Here is a 12,880-nt window from a genome sequence, read left to right as displayed (position 1 = left end):
GGAAATCTTGCTTTTTTAAAAAAAACAAATCCATTATGACATTGACTTGTTTCTTTTATAGCTACACACATATGGCTTGCTTTTATTAATGGTTGGTAAGTCAAAAGGGCTAACTTCCAAAATTAAAAATAAGGAAAAACTTCTCTGAATTCAACTGATGAAAATATACTGGAATTGTAAAAACTAGAAATTATATTGTTTTGGAGACTTAAAATCATTCTGTTTGTGGAAATGAAGATTTCTCAAACTCTGTATATACTTTAAATAACCTTTTAAATAATAAGAAGGAATGTTCCATAATAGGAGGTGTTTGAGGGTATTTACTTTAAGAATTTACTAATGTTTATAAAAGCATGCCTAATAATAGATAACAACTATGTATTTGTAAGATAGCAATTTCTTTCTCCCCTTAGGGCTGTCACATGGTGACTGAGGAGCTTCATTCCATAACATTTGAGACACAGATCTGCCTCTACGGCCTCACCATAGATTTGGAGGTAGGTATTTCAAGGAATATCTACTATTTACTAGTAACATTTTCAGGAATTGGTCATCATTTGAAGATGAAAGCTCAGTATTTTCTAGGTTTTAGTACATTCCTTATTCATCATTTTTGTTTTAATTTAGGAAATCAGTATGTCAAATATTCACTGATTCGTCAACATATATTATTCTGGTTAAATATAAATGATAAAATCTCACAGTCATTATAATTCAAGACTTATTGAATAATTTGTTGCCCAGACTGTTTTTTTGTCTGTTTGTTTTCTGGGATTCCCTGAGTCATGGATACTCAGAGGAAAGCCTAAAGAGAAATAAGTATACTTGAACCATGTCATGTATGATATATTTTCAAAATTTTAACGTGTACGTAAAAATCCCTCAGAAGAAAGGTTTTTATAGTATAATGAGCAAAGACCAATGATAGGAACATTAACGGTACATTGTTTTGATCCTCTTGTAACTGTTACTATTGAACTCAAAGAAGGAATAAGGAAACTGGGGATTAAGTTGAACATGATTGACAATGAGCTCTTGAAGGCAGGACATTACACCTTTATCCCTCCATTACCTGTGCCTAGCACGATGCCTAGCACATAATAGATGCTCAACATTTGTTGAATAAATGAATGAGTGCATGAATGAACAAACGCAATTTCACATGATTGAATATGGTCCTATTTGTAGGATATGTTTTTTTAGAGTTCTGCCTTTGCTCTTTTATCTTAACGAATGTAAACATGTTTATAAAATTTTCCATGGATTCTTTCCTCATCTCTTTTCCTTAAATGTCTGTTTCCATGAGCTATTAAGTTCCGCAGGTGGGTATTTCACTGTCTACAAGCAACCTAACTAACCTCCGTTAATGGGAAGGGACTAATGTAAGTTGGTTAGAGTCCCACACTAGTCTGTGAAGCCTGTTTATTCTGTAAGGTTGAAAACTTCAGCACGAAAGTACTAAGTTGGGTGCCATGACAACAGATGAGGCAGCTCTATCTCCCATAATGCTTTGTTTTCCAAGATCGCTTGCCTCTCCATCTTCTACAATTAAAACTCCCATATCTGATACTGACATTAATTAGATGTTAGATCATAATTTGAATATATTAATCCGTTCCAGAGATAAGTTTTAAATTAGATTCTTAATATAATTTATTAAGAGGAAATTTGCTAAGTCAATACAAGCTCTAATTAGTTACATTTTAGGCAGTACATGACATAAGAAAGTAAAAATACCTCCACAATGTCAAGGAAGATATTGGAGCTGACTGACCAAGCACTCTGAAAGGATTCCTATTTGTATAGCTCCTTTCCTCCCTGTACCTTGACTCATATATGCTCAGAAGGTTCCAGTGCCTTCATGAATCATTTTAGTGACCAAGGCAGTATAGACACCACTGCCTTGGAGGAGTGGGGTTGGCTTGAGATGACCCTTTAGGGAAGAGGGCCAAGTGTAAAATCAGTGTAAGGTACTACTACCTGTAATAACTGTGCTATTTTTCTTTTTAACCAGACCTGCTCATTACCTGTGGTGATGATTTCCAATGTCAGTCAGTTACCTAACGCTTGGGCATCCATCATTTGGTACAACGTGTCAACCAATGATTCCCAGGTACAGTCTCTTTCTATTCCTGTTTCTCCTCCTTTAATTCTATTTGATTTTTTTTATTGTTAACAAAACCCATCTGTCCCAAAAGATGTGTGTGTGTGTATGTGTGTGTGTGTGTGTGTATAAATTTTGACATGTCTTTGTGGATTGTTTATTCCAAAATTCCAATATATTCAGTTGTATGATTCCTCCCTCATGTCATATTTAAAGTAATATGTTCTGATGTACTTGGACCCTGAGAGAGTTCTGGCTAGCAGAAGTGACAGACAGGTATTCTTTATTTCTGACAGTCTGGTCAGCTCCCAACTCTGTACATCACAGAGAGTTCTAGGGCCATCCTGTGGCTCTGTTAACTAGGCTCTGGGGAGACTCCTCTCTCCAGAATTTGATGTCCGACTGTTGTGTTTACCTCCTCAACTACTTCTGGCCACACCTTATCCACACAGGCTCTTCCACAAAGGTAGAGAATTGGTTTCAAATAAGTGACTAGAATATTCATCAATCTCGCCTAACGACACTATACAAATTTTCAAGTTGATTATAGATTTATTCCATTCTAGGCTCAAATTGGGTTTTAATGCCATCTGGTGGTTATTTAAGATATGGAAGAAAAATTGGCCTCAAGTTTCAAAGCAAGCAGAGAATAGAAGCTCTTCTTAAAAGAAGGCCAAGGAAGGGTGTGGCAAAAAAGATGAGTCAGCATTTCCCCTTGCTCCCTCTTACAAAACCCCAGTGTGTTGTCCTGGAAACCACCAAGGTCTAGAGAAAATAGGTCAGATGTAAATATTTCTTCTTGATTCAAAGCAAGTGTTTCTTCCAAAGGGAAGAATTCTTTTACCTCAGGTCCTAGCAATAGGAATAGTCATGATGAGTCAGCTTCAAGTTCCTTCCCTTTTGTTTTAATGTGCCTAATAAGGAAACAGCATGGAAAATGACTCAGCCCTGTTCCTTCTCATCTTCTGGTGCCCCGGCCTCTGAGGGAGATTAACTGCAGAGAGGAACGCTGTACAGAGTGCCCTGTGCCTTACTTCCTCTCGGCCTGCAGTGAGAACAGAACTCACTAGAAAAGTTACCTGGTCTGTAAAGCCAAGAACAGCCAACACTTCTGAGATTTAACGTCATTCCCCATTAGGAGCTACACATTTGGAGCTTTTCATCCAATTCCAGGATATAGGAAGGAAGATGGGATACTCTGTCCTCCAGCCTCAGAGTGCAGTGCTGCTACACTTAGCTTTCTTCAGCATCCTTCTTCTATAAGAAAGCCACCAAAGTTGTCACACTAACCGTCTCAGATTCTGCTCTAGTCTTGGATGAGGAATCTGGAGATGTATTTCATATACAGCTCCTAACACATAAATGCACAGCCTACATACAGAGTTCAGCAGAACAAGGAACTCTGGTTTCTCTTCCTAACTCTATTCTGCTTCAAAACCTAAGCTCCTAGACCTTGATTATGTTCTATGCTTTTTGGTCATTTGTCCAGACATAATCCTTAGGTTCAAGGAAAACTGCCCCTCTAGAAATTCTTTCTCTCCATTCCTCTCCTACCTATTTCTCACTCCTTCTTTGATGCTGTGTCCTCTTTTATTGCCACCTTCTGAAGTCTCTTGAATTGGTTCCTTTTCTTGCTGCCCAGCTTAGTTCAGGTTCGCCAAAGGCCTTCTCCCCATACTGCAATGGATTTCTTAATTCCTCCCCCCACCCTTCCTTTCTTAAAACATCTTTCTCGGCTTTAACACCTTCTGCTTTCCAGTAATCTGAGGTGAAGCCTTCTGTTCCACCACTGTTGACCCATTTTCTGGTACAAACAATCTTACTTGCAGTTGATCATACCAAAGATCCTCTTGTCTAGAGCAAAATAAGAAAAGACTATAGTCCTATCCATAAAACAGGAGTCCCAGGTTAATTATGATTCATATTGTAGGGTCCCCTTCCTTAGCCTGGGACTTAACTGTCTTTCTGCTTTGGGATGCTTTGTCTGGTCAAGGTATAACTTGTACCAATCCATGATAAACCAATTAAATAACATGATATAGGTCTTGTTTAAGATTAATATTATTTCAGAAGAGAGTATTTGTCTAACTTGTTGAACAGTGTGTTGTCAGTACTTGGTTGATAGACTATAGTCTAGGGAAAGTTAAAGAGCTACACAGTGATTCTTTCAAGGATAAGATAGAGCCATATATCATATTAGACTCAAAGAACAAGGGATTCTTTAGGAAAAGGCAAAATCAGTCTTACTATAAAAGCACAATAGAGATGAGACAATAGTTCTGTACTATTAACTTAGGCTGGCCTAAGGAGTTTAAATCAGGAATCCTATGTGTTGAACTACAGTGTGTTCAATGTGATTAAAACATATAATCATCACTACAACTCTGTTTCAGAACTTGGTTTTCTTTAATAACCCTCCATCTGCCACTTTGAGTCAACTCCTGGAAGTGATGAGCTGGCAGTTTTCATCATATGTTGGCCGAGGCCTGAACTCAGATCAACTCAATATGCTGGTCGAAAAACTTACAGGTAAGATCTGGTAGATGTGGAGGACTTGCCCCTGTTTTTGGTACTCAACCGTTCTAAAGAATGAGGGTGATGTTACTATTAATAATAATAATGATCATCACAATTTATTGAGTGCCTACTACATCGCTGGGCATAGGGCTAAATGCTATAGTATCTTTCTCACAAAATTTCCGTAAGGCAGAATATTGAGGATAATTCTTCATTCTATCCATTTTATACATGGGGATACTTAAGTTCAGAGGTTAAGTGACTTGCCACAGCTAGTACATACTAGAGCCAAGATGCAGGCCAGGGCTGTCAAGTTGTAAAGCCCCTTCCTTTCCACTCCACACTCCAGCCTCCAGGGTGTTCTTATGCCATTTCCACTGAATGTACTGTGAAGCCTTAATGGTGCCTTGATCTTCATATTAATATTGCAATGGTCATTAACCAACTGGAAAACAGCTGATCCCAGGATCAGGAAATTTATTATAAATTTAAAACTATCCAGGTAATACTTAATTCTTCATATCGAGAAAATTTCCGTTTTGACCGATATTTCTAAAGTTTGCAAAATAGTCACTGGTGCTCCATGTAGTGACTACAGTGTAAGCTTTTTATAAAAGAATTTTAAAAGATGTGTATATTTTGACAAGTATGGAGTGAACACATTTGGCACCAAGAAAAGAGTTAAAATTGAATTTGTATACATTTCTAGTTAAAGCAGAGCCAAAGGTGAATTTGAGCAGCAGTAGTAGAATCATGTGTGATTTGGTTAAATTTGACTTACAAGTGATGCTGGGTCGCCCTTGTACTTACTATCTGATCAATTAGTGTTTAAATAAATTGGAAATATTACAAAATTTACTTAATGTAAATATCCTTTTTGAGCCTTATTTAATTCATAAACCACAATAGTAGGCATTCAATAAATATTTGTTAATGAGTGAATAAACCTTTTAAATATATACAGTATAAATAGCAGCCATATCCTTTCGGGTCTTCATCAAATTTTTCTCATAATTTCCTTAAATTTTAGATAGAACCTCTTTTTTCGTTGGGCTGGATCAAAACAGTCAGTGGTTCCTTATTGCCAAGTGGATCTCTAGTTCATTCTTTTCACGACAATATTCAAGACTTCTGGCATTCTGGCTTTCACGAATTTATTTTATAATGTTTATTTACCAACATTACGCTGTACTTACTTTCTCCTATATAAGCTGTGTTCATATCCACTACGCCTCATCCTACATTATTCTTGCTACTGGAGTGGCCTCTTCCTTCTCCTCTGACAATTTATATCCTATCCATTCATGGAGGTCTTGTTCTAGACACCCACCCACTTCCTAAGGCTATCTTTAGCTCCTCCATTGAAAAGAATTCTTTCCTAGATAAAAAAATTTCATGATATCTTTTATTTTTACTGTTTCTAGCATTAAATACACTGTAAACCCATAGCAGGTGCTTAGGAAATGCTTATCAGTGGTCGGGGGGAGAGATCTAAATTGAGCACCAAATTGAGGAGTCTAATTGTTTAATAAAAATCTCATTCTTTTCTTTCATTTTAGTCCAGTCTAGCTACAGTGATGGTCATCTCACGTGGGCCAAGTTCTGCAAGGTACAAACAGGGGGAGGGGTAGCATCATTTAGATTTTTGTTTAGTATTCCTTTTTAAGCCTCCATATTATAATTTGGGATTTTGAGGATTTCCTGGATAAGGTTATTTTAAGAAGAAACTCGAAACTGTTTTTTCATTTGAAGGAAATATTTCATTGAAAAAAGGAACTTGAATTACCATACTAACATTACTATTGAAATAATCATTGTCCTAACATGTTTGTTTATTCCAATAGGAGCACTTACCTGGTAAATCATTTACCTTTTGGACATGGCTTGAAGCAATATTAGACCTAATTAAGAAACACATTCTTCCCCTTTGGATTGATGGGTGAGTTACAGCCTATATTTTCTATATGAACTCATTAGGTTCTTATGTTTATGCTGTCAATTTTTTTCCCTTTTTAAAAACACTGAAGTTTAGTTGATTTACAATATTGTGTTAGTTTCAGGTGTACAGCACAGTGATTCAGTTATACATACATATATATGTGTATATAATATTCCTTTTTAGATCCTTTTACCTTATAGGTTATTAAAAAGCATTGCGTATAGTTTCCTGTGCTATACAGTAGGTCCTTGTTGGTTATCTATTTTATATACAGTAGTGTGTATATGTTAATCCCAACATAAATCCTAATTTATCCCTCCCTCCAACCCCCATTCCCCTTTGGTAATCATTAGTTTGTTTTCTATGTCTGAGAGTCTGTTTCTGTTTTGTAAATAAATTCATTCGCATTATTTTTTAGATTCCACATATTAGTGATATCATATAATATTTGTCTTTCTCTGTCTGACTTCACTTAGTATGGTATCCCCTAGGTCCATCTATGTTGCTGCAAATGGCAATATTTCATTCTTTTTTATGGCTAAGCTTCCATTGTGTATTTATACTACATCTTCTTAAGCCAATTATCAGTTGATGGACACTTAGGTTGCTTCCATACCTTGCCTGTTGTAAATAGGGCTGCTATGAACATTAATAATAAATGCTGGAGAGGGTGTGGAGAAACGGGAACCCTTGTACACTATTGGTAGGAATGTAAATTGGTGCAGCCACTATGGAGAACAGTACAGAGGTTCTTTAAAAAAAAAAGAGTTACCATATGATCCAGCAATCCCACTCCTGGGCATATATCCAGAAAAGATAAAAACTCTAATTTGAAAAGACACATCACCCCAGTGTTCATAACTGCATTATTTATAGTAGTCCCTTTTTCTTTTCTTTCCTTTTTAAGCATATCTAGTGTCATAGTGTGGAAAGTAGTTGCAGTTTCTCATACTTTATAGAGTATTAATATTTACTTTAATCTGTATAAGAGTATTCAGGCACTACTGACTTTTGATTATATCACAACAAATTCAGGTCTGTTCTTTGTGAAAGCAATAAATGCAAATGCAATAAATTATAGTCTTTGATCAGATAAAACTATGCATATTCTATTTTTAGGTATGTCATGGGCTTTGTTAGCAAAGAGAAGGAACGACTCTTGCTAAAGGATAAAATGCCGGGAACCTTTTTGTTAAGATTCAGTGAAAGCCACCTTGGAGGAATAACTTTCACCTGGGTGGACCATTCTGAAAATGGTACATGCTCACTATTATTTATTCATGTGAAATTAGTATTGTGTTTGGTTACTGGTCTTTCCATCTTCAGAAGTGTGTGGCTTGCTGTTCTGTCTTTTATGTGTTCAGTGGGCTTGAATATTAGTTGTTACAGTTGTTTCAGAGAAGGGTAGCATGAATTTCTCACAGCCTATGTGGGTGTCCTGTATCACGTGGCAATCTGTACTGTCCACATGCAGAGAAGGGCTGGCATTGTTTTACAACAAGTGACATGAACATAATGTGGGTAGGAAGAATGGCCACAAAGAATGCCTGCAGGAACCTGAATATTCTCTCTGTTTTCTCTTTTTCCAGGAGAAGTGAGATTCCACTCTGTAGAGCCCTACAACAAAGGCCGGTTGTCTGCTCTGCCATTTGCTGACATCCTTCGAGACTACAAGGTTATTATGGCTGAAAACATTCCTGAAAACCCTCTGAAGTACCTCTATCCTGATATTCCCAAAGACAAAGCCTTCGGTAAACACTACAGCTGCCAGCCATGTGAAGGTTAGGTTCTTTCCGTTTGCTTTGCTTCTTAAGATTTTGGAAAATAATCTCAGATTGGAGTAAAGTAAATGAAGTTCTTCCCTTTATGTTGACTTTTATCGTTATAAGATCTATGAGGTATGTGGAGGTCAAAGCCTTAGAAATGAAGCCTTAGAAATGAAGTGGTGTGTCAGCCGTTCCCGAAAAGGAACAGCTGGGGCTGTCCAGCTAGCAGAGCACTTAGTAATCAGTAGCTGTAGACGGACTTCACCATGGCCATGGGAGCCTCTCAGCCACTGGTAGAGTTTCAGTTTTCTCCTTTCTAATAGGAGTGGCACTAACTTCACCTCTATGCCTGGGGAGAGGAAAAGAAAGAGGAGGTAATGATTAGAAAGCTGTTAAAAGTTAGGCAAGGCTGTTTTTTACAAAAGAAACTCAGGGTTGATAAGCTTTATATTTTTTACTTACTGTAGTCTCACAACTCAGAAAGTATTGTTCATTTACCAGGGAGGGGACAAGGGGGTCTGTGCTTCATACCCTTCCTCGCAGCCTATCAATAACAAGTCTTGACATACCTGCCTTTTCTGTTGTATCCTAAGGGTCTAAAATGATACCTGGCCCAAACAGGTATTTGGTAAATATTTGTTGAATACATGAAAAGAACATTCATGAAATAGCTATATAATTGTAATATAAGTTCACTATTCTGTTTCTTTAAATCGAAGTATATACAATCCATTACAATATTTCATCTGTAGCAACTAAATACATGAGCATCACCATGTGGAATATCGTACAGCTGTCACTCACAGGTGGTGACTTGCTGCCACCCTCCTTCATCCCCCTCTGAAGCAAACAAAAGACAACAACCACCACAAAAACGTGTGGCTTTTAAGTGTTTCTACATCTGACTGAATGAAATAACAAATGTCAATGCAACAAATTACAGCTGAAAAATTACAGCTGGTCCTTACTATTGGATCACACACAAGTTCAACATAGTATACCAGAGAAATCTGGGGGGGTTTCCAAGGTGAGGTTTGAACATGACTGTTACTACAGCGCAGCAGTGCTTTTAGTAACACTGGTGTCTGTGCCTCAAAACTTTGTGTAATTATAAGATTACGATTGGTGTCAGTTTTAATGAAAAGAATTGCGTTACTATAAATCCCCAATCCATGAATAAATCTGTCCTTATAATTAAACTTAAATGTAACATGGAAGACAGGTAATACAGTTGATTCCCAATTTTTCTCACACAGTTTAGAGCATTAATATGTAAAGTCAGGTTAGGCCTGCCAAGAGATTTGTTTCTCTCTTCTTGCACATTTTATGCTCATCTAAAATGCTGTTTCATCTATTCAACTAAAAAAATTTGTGAATCACTAGACAATTGTATTATCTCTTCTTTTTAGTATCACTTATACTTTTTTAGACTTTTTTTTCTAATTTTATCAATAATAATAACATTTTCCCCCAACATACCTTTCTTTTCCAGTTTCAAGACCAACAGAAAGGGGAGACAAAGGTTATGTCCCTTCTGTATTTATCCCCATCTCAACAATGTAAGTAATCTTAGTCACATGTAAAATAGTTCTTATTGAACTTATCCAAAAAAAGCTGGAAATTTAAGAGTAGCGCAGGGTACATATAACGGAGAATAAAGCAGTTTAATGCTCAATGTCCCATTACCTTTAACACATAAAGCTAGTCTTCAGGATGCACCACGAAGCCCATCACGAAGGAATTCTAAAGTTGCCCTTTTATATGCCTTATGTTCCATAGCAGGCTGAAGGCTCTGATTTCAAATGATGAATTAGGCACCTCAGTGTCACAAATAGATGAAGTCCTAGAAATGAGTTCTGTTGGGGAGATGGAAATTTCCCCCTCTACCCCTTCCAGTTCTTATGGCTGGACTAATAATAAAATTGACACAAGGTAGATTTACAGGATAAAAGGAACAAATTTTAAGTCGTGTGCATAGAAGTCTCATAGAAATGACTGAAGAAATGGCCAAAACAGGCAGCTTTTATTCTTTTTTGGGCAAAAGGTCAATAAATTTGTGAGGAATCGACAGGAAAAAGATACTTAGGCTTTGGGTGCTTAAGTCGTGAAGAATCTAAACAGAGTTTGGGCCTGAGGTATTAAATTAAAGAAGTAACAAGCTTCATTTGTACAGGCTTCTCAGCCCCGAATGAATCCCCTGTCTCTGGCAAGAAGGATGTTCTTCCACCTCCAGATGCAAGGAGGGCGCCTCTCACGGAAGAGATTTATTTCCTGCTTTCGGGGAGGCAAAGAGGAGGGTCAGAGTGTCCCTCCTGCATTGGTTCTTTCTTAAGTAACTTAAGTCATTTAATTCAAAATAATCGATATGCCACTGAGGCACATTTTGGAGTGGCCTGCCCTGAGCCCTAACAGTTCCTAACACAGTAAGTCACTACAAGCTATTATTTTTAATCCCTTTCCATATTTACCCTGTCATCTCTTTAAGCCGAAGTGATTCAACGGAGACACATTCTCCAACAGACCTTCTTCCCATGTCACCAAGTGTGTACGCAGTGCTGAGAGAAAACCTGAGTCCCACAACAATTGAAACTGCGGTATGTCCCCTTTCTTTCCATTGCTGTCAAGGGCATTTCTGAGGAAGCGAAGGTGGTGTGTGAATCAACGAGGGGTGAAGATCTGCAGTGAGAAAACACATTTGTTGGAACAAATCCATGAGCATAACACAAGGGGTGTACGTCTGTATGGTCCTGCGTGTTGCTGATGTTAGGGGCATTGGAAGCAGATACCTACACTGACTTGAACTGCTTTTAGGTCTTTCCATCAAAAGCCATCCAAGGGCAAAATATCTCTGTATCCTCCTACTCAAGTACACTTCATCCCTACTTCCACCATCAGCCCCACCAATCTCCACCACTCTCCCCACTGTCGCAGACAATACTTATATGTCATTATATGCAAGTCTAGTTTAATATTTTATTTTAGCAATTCAAGCACCACAAATTCCAATTTTTCTTGATTATTGGTCCTATCCTGGGAGCTTCTTCAAGTAGTATACGAACAATCAAGAGCAGTATAATAATACTCCTTTGAGAACTGAGTCATAATCTTATATGCTACTATGTGCTTTAGGATGCATTCTATCTAGTATTAGTCCCCAATATTGTCAAACAGTTCAAAACCCCAATTACATTAGGATGCATGTACATCAGAATAATAGATTCTTGGAGGGACCCTGAGCTCCAAGAGATTAGTGTCTGGCTGTAAATCAAGTGGTTTTTAGTCCTTCTCTTGAAGATTTCCAGGGATAGAAAAACTTATTCCAACGTTAATTGTCCTCAGATCATTTAGTTGTAAGAGGACTTTTGCTACATTTTACACCCATTTCTTCATTACGTTTTTATGGGTTGAATAGGCCTCCTTAAAATCGTTTTTATTTATTTTAAAGTTTGTTTTATTTTAGATTGATCAACCTTAGTTACTTTTGTAAGTACTGTACTTAGTAGTTAATTGGTAGAAAGATTATGAAGTAAAGTATGTATTTAGTAGACAAGAGAATGTTTACCTAAGAAATGGTGACTTACTTGCAAAACAGTAGTTTGCTCAAAGGTCATTTTCATTTTCCAATTTTAGATGAAGTCTCCCTATTCTGCTGAATGACACGATAAGCTCTTGACACCCCAAAGAAGGAAGCAAATGAAAAAGTTTAAAGACTGATCTTTGCCAACAATCACATCTTGTTTCTTCAGCTTTGTATATACCGATTTCCAGGAAATGGTTAAGTTCGAAGCTTTCCTCTCACTGGTATGACACCCCCAAATGGGAATGTCATGATTGAAATGCTAAAAACCAAAGCTTCAGATAAAACACTTTAAGAAACCAATGTTAATATAATATTAACAAAAGACTCATTTGTATGTATTTGTTTCATTTCTGATTCTGTTTCTCTTGTGTTACTTATGATTTTGGCTCTAGCAGGTTTAAGTGTTAAGATTTCACAACAGGTCAAAAATAACAAAGTCACATGTACATTACTCAGAAACCATCAGGATGGCCTGATGGAAAAGCCTAATAAGCTAATGTCCTGAGTTCTAGCAAGTAAGAGTCATCACATTAGATTCAAGATGGAAGTAATGACAGGGCATTAACAGCAGCAATTCACACGGTGTGTGTCCAGGGGTGAATCAGGAAGCCTCTTGGTTGTTATGTCAACATTGTCCTAACTTCAGAATTCACAGCTGCTGGTACCACGGCCAGGGACACCTCTCCTATTAGGGAGAGAGATCCAGAGTCATTCCTGGTGGTACCTCAGGCAAACCGCACTAAAAGCAGACACATGGGTAAAAATCTCATGAAATGAGTACCTGGAGGAAGATAACAACACTGGCCTTGGGTGAGTGATTTGATCCCTGGCTTGTGTGTTCTTCCTCTCTAGAAGAGGTTGGGCTAGGTGGGCTATGGTCCTTTCCAGCTCTAAGAGTCTCTGGTCCCATGAATCCAACCTGAGCCAGGGGAAAGGAATTTAGGATGAGAAGTTCCATCCCTGGTGATGCAGGA

At 37.6% G+C, this 12,880-nt stretch overlaps 1 protein-coding gene across 1 annotated transcript in view; it reads left to right on the top strand.

Annotated features, from left to right (window-relative positions):
* The window catches only part of STAT4 (signal transducer and activator of transcription 4), an 83,110-nt gene extending 71,095 nt beyond the window's left edge, over positions 1-12,015 (top strand). The window contains exons 14-23 of the mRNA XM_065880470.1: positions 414-497; positions 2,015-2,113; positions 4,498-4,633; positions 6,181-6,230; positions 6,466-6,560; positions 7,680-7,816; positions 8,150-8,341; positions 9,819-9,885; positions 10,812-10,920; positions 11,957-12,015. Coding sequence (XP_065736542.1) covers positions 414-497; positions 2,015-2,113; positions 4,498-4,633; positions 6,181-6,230; positions 6,466-6,560; positions 7,680-7,816; positions 8,150-8,341; positions 9,819-9,885; positions 10,812-10,920; positions 11,957-11,983 — 996 coding nt within the window. The 3' untranslated portion in view covers positions 11,984-12,015. The remainder of the gene's footprint in view (positions 1-413; positions 498-2,014; positions 2,114-4,497; positions 4,634-6,180; positions 6,231-6,465; positions 6,561-7,679; positions 7,817-8,149; positions 8,342-9,818; positions 9,886-10,811; positions 10,921-11,956) is intronic.
* The last annotated feature ends 865 nt before the right edge of the window (positions 12,016-12,880 follow it).

Source organism: Phocoena phocoena, chromosome 7, assembly GCF_963924675.1.
Source record: "Phocoena phocoena chromosome 7, mPhoPho1.1, whole genome shotgun sequence".
Classification (NCBI taxonomy): Eukaryota; Metazoa; Chordata; class Mammalia; order Artiodactyla; family Phocoenidae; genus Phocoena; species Phocoena phocoena.
Note: the sequence above shows the minus strand (reverse complement) of the source record. Positions and strands in the feature narration are given on the sequence as shown.